Source organism: Salmo trutta, chromosome 6, assembly GCF_901001165.1.
Source record: "Salmo trutta chromosome 6, fSalTru1.1, whole genome shotgun sequence".
NCBI lineage: Eukaryota > Metazoa > Chordata > Actinopteri > Salmoniformes > Salmonidae > Salmo > Salmo trutta.
Genome location: NC_042962.1, coordinates 15,676,442 through 15,699,026, shown reverse-complemented (window position 1 = coordinate 15,699,026; position 22,585 = coordinate 15,676,442). Strand labels below are relative to the sequence as shown.

Here is a 22,585-nt window from a genome sequence, read left to right as displayed (position 1 = left end):
GTTCCAAAAGAATAAAGACATTACAAATGTCATATTATGAATACATACAGTGTTGTAACAATGTGCAAATGATTAAAGTACAAAAGGGAAAATAAATACACATAAATATGGGTTGGATTTACAATGGTGTTTGTTCTTCACTGGTTGCCCTTTTCTTGTGGCAACAGGTCACAAATCCTGCTGCTGTGATGGCACACTGTGGTATTTCACCAAGTAGATATGGGAGTTTATCAAAATCGGGTTTGTTTTCAAATTCTTTGTGGATCTGTGTAATCTGAGGGAAATATGTGTCTCTAATATGGTCATACATTTGGAAGGAGGTTAGGAAGTGCAGCTCAGTTTCCACCTCATTATGTGGGCAGTGTGCACATATCCTGTCTTCTCTTGAGAGCCAGGTCTGCCTACGGTGGCCTTTCTCAATAGCAGGGCTATGCTCACTGAGTCTGTACATAGTCAAAGCTTTCCATAAGTTTGGGTCAGTCACAGTGGTCAGGTCTCTCTCTCTCTCTCCCCACACTTTCTCGTCCCCTCTCTCTCACCTCTCCTCCTCTCCCCCTCCCCAAATCTCTCCTCTCCCCCCTCTCTCCCCTCTCTCTGTAACCAGAGCTAGCTCAGCTACAGCTCACCTACAAAAGCTACTTTGAGGCATGAACTTGTTTCTGTCAGATTTGTTCCTGGCCTACTTTAGTAACAAACAAAAAATGCAAAACCTCTGCATCTCTCTGACATCATATTTAATTTATGTTACATCCGTTCGAGTGGCAAGACTATGCTACTGTTGGAACTGTCTGCACTCTAGCTGCTTATACCTCCCCGAGCCGACATGTTTCTGTTCAACTGTACTGCTGGAATCTTTACACTAACCTACTTTCAATCTCACTTCATAGACTCCTTACACTTTGTGACTACTGCAATGTTTCAGTGATGTAATGTTGCGTGCACCCATGTATTTGTTATATTATTTATTAGTTGAACATACAGTACCAGTAAAGAGTTTGGACACAACTACTCATTCAAGGGTTTTTCTTTATTTTGACTATTTTCTACATCGTACCAAAATAGTGAAGACATCAAAACTATGAAATAACACATATGGAATCATGTAGTAACCAAAAATGTGTTAAAAAATGTAAATATATTTGAGATTATTCAAAGTAGCCACCCTCTGCCTTGATGACAGCTTTGCACACTTTTGGCATTCTCTCAACCAGCTTCATGAGGAATGCTTTTCCAACAGTCTTGAAGGAGCTGAGCACTTGTTGGCTGCTTTTCCTTCACTCTGCAGTCCAACTCATCCCAAACCATCTCAATTGGGTTGTCGGTGATTGTGGAGGCCAGATCATCTGATGTAGCACTCCATCACTCTCCTTCTCTGTCAAATAGCCCTTACACAGCCTGGAGGTGTGTTGGGTCATTGTCCTAATGAAAAAAAATGTATAGTCCCACTAAGCGCAAACCAGATGAGATGGCATATCGCTGCAGAATGCTGTGGTAGCCATGCTGGTTAAGTGTGCGTTGAATTCTAAATAAATCACTGACAGTGTCACCAGCAAAGCACCCCCACACCATCACACCTCCTCCTCCATGCTTCATGGTGGGAACCACACATGCGGAGATCATCCGTTCACCTACTCTGCGTCTCACAAAGACACGGTGGTTGGAACCAAAAATCTCAAATTTGGACTCATCAGACCAAAGGACAGATTTCCACCCGTCTAATGTCCTTTGCTCGTGTTTCTTGGCCCAAGCAAGTCTCTTCTTCTTATTGGTGTTCTTTAGTAGTGGTTTCTTTGCAGCAATTTGACTATGAAGGCCTGATTCATACAGCCTCCTCTGAACAGTTAATGTTGAGATGTGTCTGTTACTTGAACTCTGTGAAGCATTTATTTGGGCTGAAATTTCTGAGGCTGGTAACTCTAATGAACTTATCCTCTGCAGCAGAGGTAACTATGGGTCTTCCTTTCCTGTGGCGGTCCTCATGAGAGCGTTTTTGCGACTGCACTTGTAGAAAGTTTAAAAGTTCTTGAAATTTTCCGGATTGACTGTCCTTCATGTTTTAAAGTAATGATGGACTATTGTTTCTCTTTGCTTATTTGAGCTGTTTTGCCATAATATGGACTTGGTCTTTTACCAAATAGGGTTATCTTCTGTATACCACACTTACCTTGTCACAACACAACTAATTGGCTCAAACACATTAAGAAAGAAATTCCACAAATTGACTTTTAACAAGGCACAACTGTTAATTGAAATGCTTTCCAGGTTAATACCTCATGAAGCTGGTTGAGAGAATGCCAAGAGTGTGCAAAGCTGTCATCAAGACAACATGTGGCTACTTTGAAGAATCTCAAATATAAAATATATTTTGATTTGTTTAACACGTAATTTCATGGTTTTGATGTCATCACTATTATTTTACAATGTAAAAAATAAAGAAAAACCCTGGAATGAGTAGGTGTGTCCAAACTTTTAACTGGTACTGCACGTCCAACTTTAAATGTTTATTATGTAACTTGCAGATACTTCTTGAGTACTGAGGATGATCCGAAGCGAAGGCACCTCTACAGGTAACACATACATAGCTCTGAAAAATAACTGTCCGTAATGCTGTTCTCTTCTGTTGTGTCTAGCTCTGTTGCCCACCACCCAAAAGACATTGGGTTCTTTTGGTTTCACTTGGTTACAATTTCGGTGCCTTTTGGCCTGCATGCTTTGAGGGGCTTTGCTCCACGTCTGAATAATAATCTAGGAGAAAGACTTCAAGATTCAAGTTTTATTAGTCGTATGTACAGGATACACATGGTCCAACAAATTGCTTACGTGCAGGTTCCTTCTCGACAACGCAACAACAATAAGAAATATCAAAAGATAAGAATACGAGCATAAAGTAAATGGCTCAGTAGAATATAATAAACATTTTAGCATAAGTATAATACAGGAAGGCACAATTTATAGTCCAATATTTACATGTGTTTTGGGGGAATGGGGGGCAGGTAAGCCCAGTGGTTAAGTGCATTGGGCCAGTAACCGAAGGGTCACTGGTTCGAATCCCAAGCTGACTAGGTGAAAAATCTGTCCATGTACCCTTGAGCAAGGCACTTAACCGTAATTGCTCCTGTAAGTTGCTCTGGATAAGAGCGTCTGCTAAATGATCCCCCAAAAAATGTGATTGGCTGAGTGTCCTCTTGTTGTGTTTGTAGTGCGGACACGGTGGGCCCCTTCAACAGACGCTGTCTCTCCTGTGACTTCTACGAAAGCTGTGGCTACGTCAAAGGCTCCTTCAGCCACAACATGAGCCTCTTCCTCCTCAGCTGCAAAGGTGGGAGACACCGGTTGGTTTGTCTGTCTCTCCCCAAGTGAACCTTTGGCCTCTCACTTCTTTCTGAGAGACGCCCTAATAACGACACAATGAATTGAATGCATGTGTTGGTGACGGATGATATTTGGTCACAAAATTAATCATTTGTGCAGTGTATTTAAACCTCTACAATGCCTCTACCAGAACTCCTGCATTATTTCAACATGTGGCTACGGGTCCAATAGCAGCATCCCAAAGATTGTCATCCTCTCAGTGAACTCCCTGGAACCACACAGGACAGCCGTGTTTACTGAACCTGTCTCTACCTCATTCACTTTTAATCCCTCGCTCCCCTACTGCCTCTTGCCCACTTTCATTTATTTGACGGGATTGTGATATGATTACAGCTCTGTGAGAGATTGCCTGGCCTACTTTGCAGACTCGGAGCCGCAAATGTTTGTTTCTAGAATGTTCATAATTTGCTAAGTGCATCTATCATTTTATTATGTGTCCCTTCCTAGTGCACCGCTGTGTTTTAGGAGAGTGTTTCTACAGGGGCTTGTTTGTTTGGAAGCCAGCTCCTGAACACTGCATCAATTATTTGGGTTGTGTTCAATTAATTGAATAAGCTAACGACAACAAGGAGGTCTGGACTGCATATTTTGTGCTTGTTGAAAAACATGTGAAGTAAAACATTATTTGTAGAGGCTTGAGTCTGTTCTCTGCAAGCAGATAATGTCAGGCTTTCAGACTTTAATCAATTATGTTTTGATGTTATGTCTGAACTTATCCAATGGATTAAACCATGGGTTTGGGGTTTTGAAAGAAAAAAGAAACTTTGAGGCTGGACTATATTGTGTCTCAGTCTTCTATCGTCAAGGCACCTTGGTATTGAGTTCAAATGATTAGATTCTGATTTTTTAGCAAGTCTTTTTGCAAGTCTAGATAGAAATGGAAAATGAAATAACCCTTTCCCGTTCTCTGGCTTTTCCTAGAGCTGTGGACAGTGGGGATACATTTTGAACCATTCAGTCATTTGTACATAAGAAGGAGCCACAGAATGTACTCATAAACCCAGACAGAGATGAGACAGAGCAGTGCCACCACAAACTAATGGACACGTATCTTGGTTTCAATGCAAGAGAAATGCCTGATGCTGATGTCTTTTTTGTTGTTGTCATCTTTGTTTTTGTTTTGGTCTTTCTCCAGGCCCTGATGTCCCGTTTGTAGCAGTGTACAGCACACAGGACAGACAGAGTGAGTATTCTAGTTAGGATTCTGTTTGGATTCTTTCAAAGAAAAAATTGGTCATCAGATGAAATCATTCACACCCTGTTTATCTCTCAAACACACACCAAACATACACCCGCCACACATACACACACTGCATGATCTTCCTCTTTCTTTCCTCTATTGTTAATATCCGGCACACACACACACACACACACACACACACACACACACACACACACACACACACACACACACACACACACACACACAAACACACAAACACATACACTAGATCTGATTTCTGACTTGCCACGTAACTGTCAGGAAGCAGATGATACTTGCTAAGCGGGGTGTACACTACACAATTTTAGCCCTGATTTAGCTGTCCCAGACAAGTTTTTTGAGATTGGAGAGATGAGTGGGTAAGAAACGCAATCTGAGGGCTACCAATCCCGTTTTTTAGCTGTCCGAAATGTCCCGATATTTTCAAACATGTTTGATTTTATCGGCACAGAATCTGCGATGCTCTTGTAGTGTGAGATGTGCAACGCCAAGTTTTGAGAACGATGATCAGAAATAACCAATGAGAGCTGGCCAGAGAAGAAGCCAGTGAGATGACGTTGTTTCGCATCACCCAGAATGTGTAGACTCTCGAGCAGGAGCCATGACTACCACTGGTATGCATTTGTATTTGTCTTTAACCAAAGCCCAAAAGTGTCAAATCGTTACAGCTCTAAAGTTCACCAGCAATGTTATTCAATTAAAAATGTTGGCTAGATATTTTAACTCTGTATGGCAAGTGTGAACGTCTGACTGAAAACTTATGAGGCAGCTTTGAGCCACAGCTCGTTCTAGCTACGGTATGTTAACAATCTAATCACATCATTGTTTTGGCAAGAGAACGTGGCGGTATGGAGAATCCTCACGACCAAGTGAAGAATCTTGTAGTGTGTGACACCCGTCTTTGCCACATCATTTAGTGTGCACACCACTGCGTTGACTAGACAAAAATACAAATGAAAGACGGTCGTTTAATGTGAGAGGCTCTGTTAGGATTTTGAAAGTTGTGTAGTGGACACCCAGAATTAGAGAGACACCATGGGGGGAGAAGGACACACTCAAACACACCTGTAGGACATCCACTCCTCTCCATGAATAAACATCACCTCGGAAATACAGTTCTTTATTAACACCGTAGAAAGTAAACAACCGTATCTATCTCTGTGTTTACAGAGCGTTTACAGACCACAGAATTAATGCCCTCCCCTCCATTCCTGATTCACAAAATGACCACCCACAGCCGTGTGACCTCATCAAACAGGCACAGCATACCAAGACTTTGACAGCACAGCAAGGCCACCTCTGCTTTCTGCTGAGTCACTGTTTACAGTCTTTGCCCAGTGTGTTGGCAGCCATACTGATTACATTACCTAGCTGGATTGATGTCCTCATAACAACATGACCTTCCCACTGTAATGAAAGACTATACCGTGTTTGTTTACTGCTGGTAACAGCATGTACACTTGGAAGAATAGCCACAACTATGTGTACAAAGGGGACTAGATAGCCTACTCTGCAGTCATATTTTACTGCATATATTTAAGTTTAGAGGCCAAGGGAGAAAACTAAAGGTACTTTTGGCAGGAACTCTGCTTTCTAACTGGAGCCCTTAAATTTATTCTGAAATGTATGTGCTGTTGTGGGGGGGGAATAACAACCTGGATGCATTTTCTGTGTTGTGTACTCTGCAGCACACACACACACACACACACACACACACACACACACACACACACACACACACACACACACACACACACACATGGTCAAAGAGAAATACCTCTTACAACCAGTCAGACAGTCAGGAGAGAACTCTCTCCCCGGCCAAAACACCCACTCATTTTGTTACTAGTCCAATCTCAGTCTCAGCATGCCAAGATAAGCCTCTTTAAGGCTCGTCTCTCTGTAGCCAGCCATTCTGAAGTCTTCATTGATATTTACAGCCTACATTGCTGTTCTGTCTTTATCACGGTGTGTCAGGGAGGGAGGGAGGGAGGGATGGAGGGAGGGAGGGATGTCTCTGCATTCTGGTCATTTCCCTCTGTCCTCTTCTGTTATGTCTCTTGTTGTAAGCGTGGCTTCATCACAACTTCCATACCAACATTCTTCCACAACACCCTTTGAACACCTACAGTACGTGCCCTTAGACCATGGTAGCCATAGCAACCTCCGCCATAGACTAAGGCCATGATGTTTGTCACTGCAGAGGTGTTTGACCTGGAGACCAATGAGAATCTGAGGATTAGGCTGGACTCGATGCAGATGCCCCACGTGGAATACAAGGAGATCACCATGGAGGATTACAGTACGTTATGTTCCACTCAAACGCTCAGGGAGATTTCAACAGCAGAGCTGTCTTTTAAAGTCTGTTTTGTTCAGATGAACAGATAATGAAGCTGATGAACAAATGAGAATTGTGTAGTGGCAGTATAATCATATCATTACACATACTATCAGGAATCAAGATAAGACCCAAGTGCAGACTGTGTGAAGTAACAATGTTTATTGTAACCACAGGGCAGGAAAACGACAGGTCAAGGCAGGCAGGGGTTAATAATCCAGAGCAGAGGTCAAGGTACAGGAAGGCAGGCTCATAGATAGGCAGTGGGCAGGTACAGGGTCAGGACAGGCAAAGGTAAAAAACCAGGAGGACGAGAAAAAGAGAAACTAGGGAAAACCAGGCGACACCTGGAGGGGGTGGAGACAAGCACAAGGACAGGTGAAACAGATCAGGGCGTGACATACTGATCACTTTCTCTTGTTGTTGTGTAGCACTAACGATGCAGATCCTCAAACCTGCCAGCTTTGTGGACTCATCTCACTATCCTCTGCTCCTCCTCGTGTGAGTACACACACACACACACACACACACACACACACACACACACACACACACACACACACACACACACACACACACAACTGCTCTAGTTTAAAACATATAGCTATCCATCTCCACAGTTTCTCATCAGCTGTTGACACAGAGGTCTTCACCTCCTCTGTGCCATGGACAAGTTGCCTCATCAGGAGAGATAATCGCCCTCCGACTCAGTGCTTTAATCAGGGCTATTCATCTAAGGCAGAGATGTGGCAACTCTCTCTCCTTCGCACTACCAGTAATTACGCTGCCAATGAAAAGGTCTCCATTCCCCCTTTAATTAACCCTCCTCTCCTTTCCTCCACTATCACACCATCTCACTCCATGCCCTTGCCTGCAGGTTGGTGAAACACACACTAGACTAGATTCTTCAGTCCCTGTCTCTAGTCTTTTCACCCTGGCTCACCTCTGGATGAAGTGGCACTACTATAAAGACAATGTGTCCTTTTCTCTATATTTGCTGTATGAGGACACACCTCCAGTTTAAAAGGGATTGTGAGAGGTGTGTGTGTGTGCATGTGTACTTATTTATTTTAGGGAGAGAGAGTGAGTGAGTGAGTGAGTGAGTGAGTGAGTGAGTGAGTGAGTGAGTGAGTGAGTGAGTGAGTGAGTGAGTGAGAATGATGGGTTAATAAGGACTAAACATGCCGCCTTCCCTCGTCACCAGTGACGGCACCCCCGGTGGTCAGATGGTATCAGAGCTGTTCCAAATGGACTGGGCCACGGTGCTGGTGAGCAGCTTCGGGGCCATGGTGGTACGCTTCGACGGGCGGGGCAGCGGCTTCCAGGGGACCAACCTGCTGCACCGCGTCCAGAGGAAGCTGGGCGTGTTCGAGGAGAGGGACCAGCTGGAGGCCCTCAGGTAGGTAGCTTCAACTGTGGCCTGATTCTCCACCCTTCTCCTAAGTGGTGCGCTTGCAGTCTTGGATTTAAAAGCATTGGTGTAATAATTGCTGGAGGGAGTTTCCACCATTGTTAAATCCGTGATGAGAAGTGTGAGGCCTTGGACTTCTCTGTCACAAGACAGACTGCCCTAACACTGTCATATGAACTGAAGAGCAGCCAATCGGCAGAGGTCTGGATACATGTAGTGATTTGACATGTAGAAAGGAAAAATAATTTATTCACACACTCTTAGGTAACTAACGTTTAGGCAGCTGAGGCTATAAAGTGTTGGGCTAAATTATTGTTATGTTCCGCCGGCCTGTACCTCGCCAAATCAGGATTTTCTCCTTTCTATATTACAGCCGGGTGCTAACGAGCTATGACATGGACAGCTAGCAAAATAACTGAGCAGAAACACTTGGAAGGGGTACTCAGGATCAGGAAGTCTTCATTCTGAGATGAAGTAATCCAAATCTAATTTCTTGCATTTCAGTATAATATCTAAAGAGCCCTACGTTGACAAGACCAGGATTGGAGCTTTCGGCAAAGTAAGAGACGTTTTCTCCTGATAATTATGAGGTTAATTGGTTGCATGTAGTTACATCTGAATTGGATAATGTTCCCTTGAACCCCTTGTATTGTTCAGTATCTATCTGCCAACTCTGATGTGCTAACTAACCACCCTTGTTTTAAGTATTGAAATCACTAGGGAGGCTCTTGAATCTTTGCTCGTTCATATCAACATATTGAGTGTCATATTAAGATTGCTAGCTACACTCTTCAACTGAAGTGCAAGCTATCAATGACAGCTACAGTGTTTATGCCTACCCTGTGTGTTTTTCTTATGTACTGCATTGCTGGAATTGTGTGTTGAAAAAGACAGATCAGATGTGTGCTGCGAGCTCAACATTTACCTTTGGACCAAATAGATATAGTTTTAATAGATTCTGACACCTCTGAGAGAATGTTCATGAAGATAAGCTTAATTCTGTTGCCTCTGGCCAAGTCCTCCTACTGGCTGCTGATGTATTAGAGAGTCCAGAAGGCCCAAAATTATTCGGAACTAATCATTCATAATAGGAAACATACATTATGGAGGAAGCGGCAACTTTCAGTAATGGACATGGGATATTTCATATTATTCATTATCAGGGGCATTGTCAACTAGCCTGCTCCCTGATCTGTTTGTGCTCAATGTGTTGAATAGCATGACAATGACCATAGGAGTTGGCAAGACAGCACAAACAGATCTGTGACCAGGCTAATGATCTACTGCTCTTGGGTCTCCAAACTCAATCTTTAAACTGAGCTTGAAATGGGTATCTGTCTGTAGGCAGCAGTTAGAGAAGCCTTGTGTTGATATAGGATTTCTGCTGTCTGTCTGTCCTGTCTGTCCTGTCTGTCCTGTCTGTCCTGTCTGTCCTGTCTGTCTGTCTGTCTGTCTGTCTGTCTGTCTGTCTGTCTGTCTGTCTGTCTGTCTGTCTGTCTGTCTGTCTGTCTGTCTGTCTGTCTGTCTGTCTGTCTGTCTGTCTGTCTGTCTGTCTGTCTGTCTGTCTGTCTGTCTGTCTGTCTGTCTCAGGTTTATGGAGGCTACGTGACCAGCCTGTTACTCAGTGCCGAGGATTCCCCGGTGAAATGTGGTGCAGCCCTCTCACCCATCACGGACTTTGACCTATACGGTAAGGTGTGTGTGTGTGTGTGTGTGTGTGTGTGTGTGTGTGTGTGTGTGTGTGTGTGTGTGTGTGTGTGTGTGTAAATGCTTCTTATCAACATGATGGTGCAGACACCCCTCCCACGCCAACACTACAGTGCCAGACAGATGTGCCTGTGAGAGAGAGAGCAGTGATACTTGGGAGGGAAGTGTGAATGACAGCAGAAGCAGGTGTGGGGGTTTATGACTCTGTTCATCTCAGACTATGGTTTCTATCTGAAAAGATGGATGTGTTTGAGAGCTCACCTGACAAGAATGAATACTCATCGTTAAGGAGTTTTAAAGTAAACTACAGCTGCACATGACATCATCTGTAGTATTTTCTGCTGTGTATTGAGGTATAACAAGAGGTTTGTGTGTGTGTGTGTGTGTGTATATATATGAGGTATATCATGCTAAATGAGGGTTATTAGCACTAGCGTTTCCCCAACTTATTTGAAACCACTACGTCCCTTGATAGGATCTAATGAATTGATTCCTTTTGACAACCTCTCTTCCAGCATCAGCTTTTTCAGAGAGATACCTGGGAATGCCCAAGCCTGACCCAAGAGCATATGCGGTATGCCTTCTTTATTCAGCCTTCACTTGGACTTCATATATGAGCTGTGTTTTTTCTATTGGCTTGTAATATAACATCAGTGTAGTACTGTGTATCATAAAATATATCTATGTAATTTCTCCACAGATGGCAAATCTAGCACACAGGGCATCACAGTTCCTAGACAAGAAGTTTCTGATTGTTCATCCAACAGCAGATGGTATGAGATCCTTGAAAACCTTTCTAGCCTAACAAAATGCTTTGTGTTTTTAACAATAAGATGGTATGTGTTGGCCTCCTTTTCTCTCACCAGAAAAAGTCCATTTCCAGCACACAGCTAAATTCATCTCCCAGCTGATCAATGAAAAGGCAAACTACACTCTACAGGTGAGAGGTACTTCCCAGAATGACACGTAGAAATGGGATATATATAGAATGGCTACCATCAATAAGGTGCACCAATTTAACTGGAACAGACAAGCCAATGTGTCATGTGAAGCAGATATATTGCTCATTTGCTAATCCAAAATGCATCCCAGTGATTTGGCCTTTCTAGGCATTGTATTTCTCTGGGGTCATATTTTGGGCTAGAGCTGTTAAACCAAGGTGTTGTGTAATCCCACACCAGCTGATGGATTACACCTCACAATGAGATTATACTCCCCTTTTACGAGGCTTGCTTTAACAGGGTCAACTAATCCCATTAAGACATGGAGCATTTAGAAGTCAGCGTTTAGGTCATCGCTGCCTCATAGGTCCCCTTATATGCTCTACTGTGTGTTGACTGAGTAGGCCTCATCAGTAATTCAGTATGTGGATACCTGCTCGTCAAACATCTCATTCCATAATCATGGGCATTAATATGGAGTTGGTCCCCCCTTTGCTGCTATAACAGCCTCCACTCTTCTGGGGAGGCTTTCCACTAGATGTTGGAACATTGCTGCGGGGACTTGCTTCCATTCATCAATTGAGGTCGGGCACTGATGTTGGGCGATTAGGCTTGGCTCACAGTCTGCCTTCGAATTCATCTCAAAGGTGTTCAGTAGGGTTGAGGTCAGGGCACTGTGCAGGCCAGTCAAGGTCTTCCACCCCGATCTTGACAAACCATTTGTGTATGGACCTTGCTTTGTGCACAGGGGCATTGTCATGCTGAAACAGGAAAGGGCCTTCCCCAAACTGTTGCCACAAAATTGGAAGCACAGAATCGTCTAGAATGTCATTGTATGCTATAGCATTATGATTTACCTCACTGGAACTAAGGGGCCTAGCCCAAACCATGAAAAACAGCCCCAGACCATTATGCCTCCTCCACCAAACTTTACAGTTGGCAATTTGCATTGTGGAAGGTAGCGTCCTCCTGGCATCCGCTAAACCCAGATGTGTCTGTCCGACTGCCAGATGAAGTGTGATTCATCACTCCAGAGAAAGTGTTTCCACTACTCCATAGTCAAATGGCAGAAAGCTTTACACCACTCCAACCAACGCTTGGCATTACGCATAGTGATCTTAGGCTTGTGTGTGGCTGCACAGCCATGGAAACCCATTTTATGAAGCTCCCGACTAATAGTTTTTGGGCTGACATTGCTTCCAGAGGCAGTTTGGAACTCAGTAGTGAATGTTGCAACCGAGGACAGACAATTTTTACGTGCTTAAGCACTAGGCGGTCCCGTTCTGTGAGCTTGTGTGGCCTACCACTTTGCGGCTGAGCCGTTGTTGCTCTTAGATGTTTCTACTTCACAATAACAGCACTTAGAGTTTACTGGGGCACCTCTAGCAGGGCAGAAATTTGACGAACTGACTTGTTGGAAAGGTGGCATCCTATGACAGTGCCACGTTGAACATCACTGAGCTCTTCAGTAAGGCCATTCTACTGCCATTGTTTCTCTATGGAGATTGCATGGCTGTGTGCTCGATAGTATACACCTGTCAGCAACGGGTGTGACTGAAATAGCCAAATCCATTTCATTTGAAGGGGTGTCCACAAACCTTTGTATATATAGTGTACTTTGAAGGGGCTTAGATGATGATGATGATGATGATGATAATAATAACATGTTTATTATAGCGTCTATATGAAGCTGCATGTACATCCAGAGCAATATGAATGGATGTGTGGTGACCAGTGTGTTGTGTTCCCCCTCAGATCTACCCAGACGAGGGCCATTTCATCCACAGCGAGGCCACGCAGCAGCACCTCAGCCAGTCGCTGGTCAACTTCTTCGAGGAATGTTTCCGGCTACCGGACAAGGTGTTCGAGGAGAGACTGGAGGAGGAGATTGAGGAAGAGGGTTAGCCCAGACAAAACCAACACCCCAAACCAGAGCTCCAGTCTATGCCTAAGCACAATGCCAGCCCCCATACCTGGTTTCCACAATCCACATGATATGCAACCTTCTCTTGGTTTCAACTCTCTTTAGTCCTTTTTTTCCAATTTCACCTTCTGGGTTTCCCCTGCGTTTCAGCATGATCAACCCTGAGACTGCTGCGTTTCAGCATGATCAACCCTGAGACTGCCGCGTTGCAGATCAACCCTGAGACTGCCGCGTTGCAGATCAACCCTGAGACTGCCGCGTTGCAGATCAACCCTGAGACTGCCGCGTTGCAGATCAACCCTGAGACTGCCGCGTTGCAGATGCTTGCTTATCTCCTCCTCTTCCTCACCTTTTGATTCAGCACGACTCCACAAGAGACTATCGGCAGACATTTTTTTGGCATCGACACAATGAATACATTACGATGAAGGACCACTAGCTGATGTCATATCTGGAACGTGTTGAAAAGGCGGTCGTGCCAGGAATAGGCATTCTCTGGTCATTTTATGTTTAAAAGGACAAGCTCCTTGGATTCCAAACGACTGGTGGGAGGGAAGGAACATCAAAATCCACACACAAACTTTACCAGTCAGTGAGGAGAGGGAAGACTATAGCACAAACTTTACCAGTCAGTGAGGAGGGGAGACTCTATAGCACAAACTTTACCAGTCAGTGAGGAGGGGAGACTTAATAGCACAAACTTGTGGTCGAAGATACAGACTCCACATGGTATCTGACGGGTCAAACTGGCTCCAGCCCAGTGTCTGGGGTGTGGGTGTCTGTGGAGAAGGGAATGCTCCTATTTTGAAAATCGTGAAGAGACCTTTTCACGTCTGACTGTGCTTGTGTCTGTTCCTTTGTCAAGTAGCACATTAAACGTTCCCTTCTTTGGACATCGATACTTTGTTTTTTCAGTGTTCAAGTTTATCTTGGAATCTTCTTGTAGTCTCAAGTATGTATTTAAATGGTGTAGTCTTCATTTTTCCATGTCATGAAAAGGATGTGAATCGAATCAGTTTTGTTTTGTTCTTGATTCACTTTCTTGGTTTTGTTGCAAATCGTTCTCCTCCAGTCATTTGAAATTCGAAGCATAATATATTTTAGTCACTGTGCCTTACTTTGGGAGCAAGCGGTCCTTTTTATGGACTCCTTTTGTGAAAACAAAATACAACATGGATTATTGTAAAGAAATGTTCTGTTGACCATGGCACCATCTACTGATGGTTAATCCTTCACTCTGAACACTTTGTAATGTTGTCATAGAGTACGTATGGCATTATATTAAGAGTCAAGTAAGAAATGGTCTTCTCTCGTTCCAAATATAACCAATTTCCAAAATGGTTGTAAACAGTAGTAGTTGCATGTATCCTTACATTATTTTACAGATGTTCAAATGGTAATGAAATTGTTTGTCTGGCTAACGACCACATAAAATGGTTATGTTTTAGTAAATGTTGTGGCATTCCAAACCCCTCTCAGTATTACAATTCAAGCCCATGGGTGGGTTTGAGGTGCCACTTTAAAATTGGTGGTGTTGTATGGCCAAAAGTAGTAGTAGTACATTTGTATATAAGGTAATTAATAGCTTAGAATCATTATCACAATCTTTACACTATGAAATACAAAGGAATTCTAAAAATGTGAATTCTTGAGGCACGAGTCTGCATTTTTTATTTGTCATTTTATCTGAATGCTCATTCCTTTTACTTTGTCAATGCATGTTACCAAGTTATTTGCAACTCAATGCGATCTTCGATAGCTCCATTTCCAAATAGTATTTTTGACATGTTGAATGTTCCATACTGGCATTACATTTACAGTAGTATCGTGATTGAGATCCCAGTCTCGTCAGCTTGATGTGTAAATGTTACTCAAATGTCATTTTAGTCTCTTAATATCTGAGTGTTATTTGTGCATAAATGCATTTTGAAAGTTACATCTGAAATGTATTTTTGTTCTCCTGTTTCTGTCCTTGGGTTGAGTTTAAAGTGGACTTTGCTATCGTCAGCGTCTCTGAACTTTCTGACACTGGCGATTGAACGTGAAGATGGAATTTTGTCAAGTGACCCAAAATAGTACAAGAGACAACTGTGGCATGGGGGTAAATATTAGAATAAAAAGTATTTTATCATCGTACTCTTTGTAGTTTATCTACACTGCTCAAAAAAATTAAGGGAACACTAAAATAACACATCTTAGATCTGAATGAATGAAATAATCTTATTAAATACTTTTATTTTTACATAGTTGAATGTGCTGACAACAAAATCACACAAAAATAATCAATGGAAATCCAATTTATCAACCCATGGAGGTCTGTATTTGGAGTCACACTCAAAATTAAAGTGGAAAACCACACTACAGGCTGATCCAACTTTGATGTAATGTCCTTAAAACAAGTCAAAATGAGGCTCAGTAGTGTGTGTGGCCTCTATGTGCCTGTATGACCTCCCTACAACGCCTGGGCATGCTCCTGATGAGGTGGCGGATGGTCTCCTGAGGGATCTCCTCCCAGACCTGGACTAAAGCATCCGCCAACTCCTGGACAGTCTGTGGTGCAACGTGGCGTTGGTGGATGGAGCGAGACATGATGTCCCAGATGTGCTCAATTGGATTCAGGTCTGGGGAACGGGCGGGCCAGTCCATAGCATCAATGCCTTCCTCTTGCAGGAACTGCTGACACACTCCAGCCACATGAGGTCTAGCATTGTCTTGCATTAGGAGGAACCCAGGGCCAACCGCACCAGCATATGGTCTCACAAGGGGTCTGAGGATCTCATCTCGGTACCTAATGGCAGTCAGGCTACCTCTGGCAAGCACATGGAGGGCTGTGTGGCCCCCCAAAGAAATGCCACCCCACACCATGACTGACCCACCGCCAAACCGGTCATGCTGGAGGATGTTGCAGGCAGCAGAACGTTCTCCACGGTGTCTCCAGACTGTCACGTCTGTCACGTGCTCAGTGTGAACCTGCTTTCATCTGTGAAGAGCACAGGGCGCCAGTGGCGAATTTGCCAATCTTGGTGTTCTCTGGCAAATGCCAAACGTTCTGCACGGTGTTGGGCTGTAAGCACAACCCCCACCTGTGGACGTCGGGCCCTCATACCACCCTCGTGGAGTCTGTTTCTGACCGTTTGAGCAGACACATGCACATTTGTGGCCTGCTGGAGGTCATTTTGCAGGGCTCTGGCAGTGCTCCTCCTTGCACAAAGGCGGAGGTAGTGGTCCTGCTGCTGGGTTGTTGCCCTCCTACGGCCTCCTCCACGTCTCCTGATGTACTGGCCTGTCTCCTGGTAGCGCCTCCATGCTCTGAACACTACGCTGACAGACACAGCAAACCTTCTTGCCACAGCTCGCATTGATGTGCCATCCTGGATGAGCTGCACTACCTGAGCCACTTGTGTGGGTTGTAGACTCCGTCTCATGTTACCACTAGAGTGAAAGCACCGCCAGCATTCAAAAGTGACCAAAACATCAGCCAGGAAGCATAGGAACTGAGAAGTGGTCTGTGGTTACCACCTGCAGAACCACTCCTTTATTGGGGGTGTCTTGCTAATTGCCTATAATTTCCACCTGTTGTCTATTCCATTTGCACAACAGCATGTGAAATGTATTGTCAATCAGTGTTGCTTCCTAACTGGACAGTTTGATTTCACAGAAGTGTGATTGACTTGGAGTTACATTGTGTTGTTTAAGTGTTCCCTTTATTTTTTTGAGCAGTATATTTTGGTTCTTATTGCAATGAACGTTCTCTCCGCTTTGAATTGTGTTTCATAGAAAAACATTTCATCCTCAAGCTACACAAATCAACCAACTGTTTTGTTGGATAATATAAGAATGATTGTTTTAGGTTTGTTCAAAACATAGACATCCATAGTCATACGAACAACTTTATTGTTCTCAGTTAGCCTACTTTCTTTGTAAAACCTTTATCCAAAATATACAAATCAAACATTTAAGCTTTTAATTTACAGAAATGTACATCTAAGTGTTGAAATAAAAATGTTAAATTACATACAAAAAAACAATACTCCATCAAAAGTAATATATTGTTCAAAGGCAGACTTGATTCCAGTGAACAGGATTGTAGGTTTATATCAGTACCATTAAAAACAATTTGGGTCGTTCCACCAATTAGGTTCCTTTTGAGTAGTATGATTTATTTTATTTCACTTATTTTAACATTGTCATTAAGAGCACATTTTCAACTTAATGAAACAAATTTCCCCATCTCAAGAGGTTAAATAAAAAATAAATAACTATAGTGCCAAATAAAGTAACAGGGTTGACGACCTCATCTTAAATCAGACATAAATTCCTTTGTGACAGGGGGAATGGAAGCTTGTTGTGTACAACAGGGAGGGGCAATTGAATTCAAACTTCACAAAACATTTATAACCTTTCCAGCCTGACCATCTATGGGTAACAGGGTTGAAGTGTTATGCTCAACCCGCTCAGTTTTTCACCACCAAACACCAGAACATGGGTTAAAACAGTAGAACCAGCTCACCTGCTTTTACACTGACTTGACAATGAGATATGCAATGTCTCGGGGGAAAAAAATCAGAGTTCAGTTCAGTTACCTTAAAATAAATCACTAATAACATTAAATAAATAATCTTCAGAAATGACTCGAGCAATAAAATAACTAGGGCTTTACAATGATCGTGAACTTGGAGAAATGTTGGGGTTAAGTGGGTTAAAATCTTCCTAGAAGTCACAGAGGCTGCACAGAGGGCATGTTTGGCACTTTAGCAAGTCTTTATTAATATAAAAAAATCAATAGTTAATATAACAGGCTTTTAAAATGCAATAATTGTCCACAATTTCTACTTAAAATATCAAAAAGACACTTATTTCAAAAGTAATATATTTGTTCAAAGGCTGACTTGATTCCAGTGTACACAGGATTGTAGTTATATATCAGTGCCCTCTTCTCCACCTCCTCATCCTCAAATTTGTGAAAGTTTTTTCTAGCTGTTAATGAAAAAAGCAGTGGCATAGATTAGTGGTTGAAACATATTGTAACAGGTGGAGTACGATCTTGACCACACCCTTCATGGTTCAGCCAAGGGGGGCACATTCAAGAACTCTCCATGTTACAATAACATCAAGCTACATAGAGACAAACACAATAGATTCAGTGTCATTTTGCAACACATTACTATGATAACTACCTTCATTGACAAAGAAATCGGCCATGAAGAAAGTAACCTTTACAGCCAATGGAGAGTGTGGAATGTACGGCTTTGTCCATTCAAATGCATTCTTTTCAGGGTGCCACTGGGTTCCATAGATGGGGAAACCATATGCTACAGAGAAAACAATGAACCCATCAATGAAAATGATCTTATGCAAGTACATGTTCCAGTTTAAGTTACTGTATATATACTACTGTTTGCTAAGTTAGAACAATGTGCTTTACCTTCCATAGTTGACACAAACTCATTTTTCCCATCACTGCTTGTGGTCAGGACTTTGTAGAACTTCCTAAGGTCTGCATTGCTGTTATAAATCTGGATTGCAATGTTGCACGAATAGTTCACAATTAATGCTACAGAGGAAACATAAAAGCCTATCACTTTGTGATTGTACACAGACACAATGCACATACCGCCAAAGTGAGACTCCATTTATGGGAGTTTTCAGTGATTGGCTCAGAGGCCAGGGCATCCAGGAGCTCTGATGGGAAGCCCTTGAACATCCTACTCTCTCTTGATCCTGAAAGTGTAAGAATTTCACATTACTTCAAGTTGCAGATTATTGTTTCGGTGAGACTGTGTGCATTCTTGCAGCATTTGGATAAGTGAACCGATTCCATTTGAGATTTTTTGGGAAATGTAATTCTGGTCAAATCTGTTGAGTGATGCTTTTCTCTTATGTCTGTATGACAACATGGTGATACACGCAAGTACATATAAAACATACTGTTAGTAAACACCAGTGGCAATGCCACACCACTGGTGTTGGTGTGGGACAGAAGCATCTTTCCACTGGTCAGGTACGTCAATTCCTCAAATCCAAGACATGTGCCCCATACAGGGAAATAGTCACCCCTTGAGTTGGCCTAAAAAGTCAACAACAAAAAATGATTAAGAACAGGTTTTTCCCCCCACATATTTGATAAGGTAAAATGAAGCTCCACAATATGTGCAAGTATCAAAAGGTACATGTCATACCTCTATGGCAAGCTCATAAAAGATTCTAGCAGTGTTAGCATACCCAGATGTGAGGATGCTAACACCACCACCAGGGTAGAGTATTCTACAGGGGGGAAATATGTCGTTCATTTAAAAAAAAGAAAGAGTGGGATAAAGATTACAAAAACAGTGGGTCTTGTACAGCAAATAGCATAGTTGATCCCTACCCATTAATGGAGTTGAACAGTGTCTTGTACTCTTCCAGTGTCTTATTTATCCTGTAGAAATCACAGAAAAGTTTGTCAGAGGTTCATAATAAAGTAGTTAGGAAATTAACATTAGGCATATCTAATATTCAGTCAAATGTTATGAGATATTCAGAACAATATTTGAAAAGCTGTTAAGTGCTCAACTATAGTACATTATTAATCTGCATGAAGCTTACATCACAGGGACGACTCTTGCTCCAGCAGACTCCAGGAACTTGACATACGATGCGGCTATATAAGACGCATTCTGTGGTCGAGGCGAGTATACCTCCTGCGCCAAAACACCTTAGGAAATCGCAGATACAGTTTAGAAAGTGGGGTACAATGAGTTTAATAAAGTGAACGTATTTTCAGTAAAGCTACAAAAAGATGTCAAATGATTTCACGTAATAAAATATGTATTTGATTGGAAAGAAGAACCTGTACGGTAAGTTAGGCCTACTCTGAATGCGTTACATTTATAGAATAGTACCGATCTTTCTGAGGACTAATTGTAGCTATATGGTTGATGTTTTTGATATCAGATCGGACTTTGAAGAAGTCGAACTAGTTATGCAACGTTCTAAACTCACATAATCATCTATTAGGCAGTGTTAATGATATAGGGAACAATTTATAATAAATACGTGATGTAACGCTTTAGTTTCTTAGTCATGTGTTGCAGAAGTTCACCGATGATAGGCTCGTCGTTCCTCTTCAGCGCTGTGAACGAGGACAAAGTTGAGAAAGCAAAACAAAACAGTAAGGCAAAATTGCTCATTTCCGAAACGTGTTTCCACGTGTGGATCAAATTGGTATTGTAAAAAATTGAAACGAGCTTCTCCGTCTAAAGAGGACTTGATGACACTGGAAACTAGTACATTGCTATAGGTTGCATACAGTTTATGTTTCTCATGAGGAAGAGCTCAATTGCATAGTCCTGGCGTCCTCTTCTCCTTTTCAAAACCCATTGGAGAAGGTCAGAGGGGTGGGACCTTTGGCTTTATCAACCAATGGGTTTGAGGAGACGGAGAGCCGGTGGAGGATGGACATAACCAAATGAGAAAAGGCAATGTTCCTGCTACATTCATTATCATAAACTGCTGCGCAAATTATCATAAAACAACCTGCTACGAAAAAGTTTCACGTTTTTACTGGCAGCATAATGAAATTGACATTACAGTTTTCAGCCTTCAAAATAAAAGCTCAGAACTGTAGAGGGCAGGTTTTAGGTTTTTCTCTACTATCTTCTAAAAGTGTCCATTAACCTTAATCACATTGACATTTCAATAAAACTTGAAAATAACAATATATTTCATTGTTCTAAAAGTGTTGGTTAATTGAAAATACAAAAAAATAAGATCTCACCTAATTTACACTTACTTTTTAAATATAGTGGACTCACAGGAGGCTGATGAAGGGAGGACGGCTCATAATAATGTCTGGAATGGAGTCCATGGAATGGTATCAAACACATGGTAACCATGTGTGTCATGTGTTTGATACCAGTTCATTTACTCCATTCCAGCCATTACAATGAGCCCCTCCCCAAGTAAGGTGCCACAGCCACCTGTGATTGGACTGTACGTTAAATATAATAATTGGACTGTATGCATCAGCTAATCTCAAATATGAACGGCTATTCTATATAATACCTGCAAGTTAAACAAAAAATTGTGGCATGTACAGCAGTTTCAGTAGGTGTCTTCAGACAGGCATCCACAATGTTATCATATGAGGAACAAAAATGACAAAACATTTATACATCCACAATGATGGGATGGATTAGATAAATGCATCCATTCCTCATCCATTTGTTTTTGTTTTGAAATAATAAGGATGAAATTATAAAGTGTTTCTGTTGGCGGAGATGAAAAATATCCCACAGTATTAAGTATTTGGCGCCCTCAGGTGTTTATTTCTTAGAGGTGTAGAGCAGGATGCATAAAGCTCATGACGTGTTGAACAGGGGAAAGCACTGATTCCCCAAATTAACAGTGCCTCAAAATCTGTAGGCCATGCAAACAAACATGCCAATATCCATTGTTGAAAACACAACTTTGATCTTATCTGTATGTATATACTGTATTCTACTATATTTTAGTCAATGCCACTCCAACATTGCTCATCCCCAATATTTATATATTTATTAATTCGATTATTTTACGTTTAGATTTGTGTTGTGGTGAATTGTTAGATACTACTGCACTGTCGGAGCTAGGAACACACGCATTTCGCTACACCAGCAATAGCATTGCTAAATATGTGTATGTGACCAATACATTTTTTTTTAAATGTTGTTTGATAGTAGGCTCACTATGTGTTTGATTATTATTATTTTTTATTTCACCTTTATTTAACCAGGTAGGCTAGTTCAGAGCAAGTTATCATTTGCAACTGCGACCTGGCCAAGATAAAGCATAGCAGTTCGACACATACAACAACACAGAGTTACACATGGAATAAACAAAACATACAGTCAATAATACAGTAGAAAAAAAGAAAACAAATAGTCTATATACAGTCAGTGCAAATGAGGTAAGATAAGGGAGTTAAGGCAATATATAGGCCATGGTGGTGAAGTAATTATAATATAGCAATTAAACACTGGAATGGTATATGTGCAGAAGATGAATGTGCAAGTAGAGATACTGGGGTGCAAAGGAGCAAGATAAATACAGTATGGGGTAGTTGGATGGGCTGTTTACAGATGGGCTATGTGCAGTGATCTGTGAGCTGCTCTGACAGCTGGTGCTTTAAGCTAGTGAGAGAGATATGAGTCTCCAGCTTCAGTGATTTTTGCAGTTCGTTCCAGTCATTGGCAGCAGAGAACTGGAAGGAAAAGCGGCCAAAGGACGAATTGGCTTTGGGGGTGACCAGTGAGATATACCTGCTGGAGCGTGTGCTACGAGTGGGTGCTGCTATGGTGACCAGTGAGCTGAGATAAGGCGGGGCTTTACCTAGCAGAGACTTGTAGATGACCTGGAGCCAGTGGGTTTGGCGACAAATATGTAGCGAGGACCAGCCAACGAGCACGTACAGGTCGCAGTGGTGGGTAGTATATGGGGCTTTGGTGACAAAATGGATGGCACTGTGATAGACTACATCTAATTTGCTGAGTAGAGTGTTGGAGGCTATTTTGTAAATGACATCGCCGAAGTCAAGGATCGGTAGGATAGTCAGTTTTACGAGGGTATGTTTAGCAGCATGAGTGAAGGATGCTTTGTTGCGAAATAGGAAGCCGATTCTAGATTTAATTTTGGATTGGAGATGCTTAATGTG

At 42.3% G+C, this 22,585-nt stretch overlaps 2 protein-coding genes across 7 annotated transcripts in view; one reads left to right on the top strand and one right to left on the bottom strand.

Annotated features, from left to right (window-relative positions):
* Nucleotides 1-14,853, top strand: part of LOC115195538 (dipeptidyl aminopeptidase-like protein 6) — a 339,411-nt gene extending 324,558 nt beyond the window's left edge. For all 6 annotated transcript variants that reach the window (XM_029755481.1, XM_029755484.1, XM_029755482.1 and 3 more), the window contains 12 exons: nt 2,520-2,567; nt 3,201-3,319; nt 4,508-4,555; nt 6,798-6,896; nt 7,364-7,433; nt 8,137-8,331; nt 8,848-8,902; nt 9,934-10,033; nt 10,566-10,624; nt 10,751-10,823; nt 10,917-10,990; nt 12,747-14,853. In XM_029755481.1, coding sequence (XP_029611341.1) covers nt 2,520-2,567; nt 3,201-3,319; nt 4,508-4,555; nt 6,798-6,896; nt 7,364-7,433; nt 8,137-8,331; nt 8,848-8,902; nt 9,934-10,033; nt 10,566-10,624; nt 10,751-10,823; nt 10,917-10,990; nt 12,747-12,896 — 1,090 coding nt within the window. In that variant the 3' untranslated portion in view covers nt 12,897-14,853. The remainder of the gene's footprint in view (nt 1-2,519; nt 2,568-3,200; nt 3,320-4,507; nt 4,556-6,797; nt 6,897-7,363; nt 7,434-8,136; nt 8,332-8,847; nt 8,903-9,933; nt 10,034-10,565; nt 10,625-10,750; nt 10,824-10,916; nt 10,991-12,746) is intronic.
* A 2,810-nt stretch (nt 14,854-17,663) lies between these two features.
* On the bottom strand, nt 17,664-20,273 carry LOC115195536 (gamma-glutamyl hydrolase). The gene is made up of 9 exons (XM_029755478.1): nt 19,997-20,273; nt 19,501-19,609; nt 19,283-19,333; nt 19,095-19,179; nt 18,844-18,982; nt 18,530-18,636; nt 18,341-18,431; nt 18,093-18,227; nt 17,664-17,892 (listed from the first exon to the last, which is right to left on the bottom strand). Exons 1-9 carry the CDS (start codon nt 20,082-20,084, stop codon nt 17,774-17,776), a joined length of 924 nt encoding a protein of 307 aa, XP_029611338.1. The 5' UTR covers nt 20,085-20,273; the 3' UTR covers nt 17,664-17,773.
* Between the last annotated feature and the right edge of the window lie 2,312 nt (nt 20,274-22,585).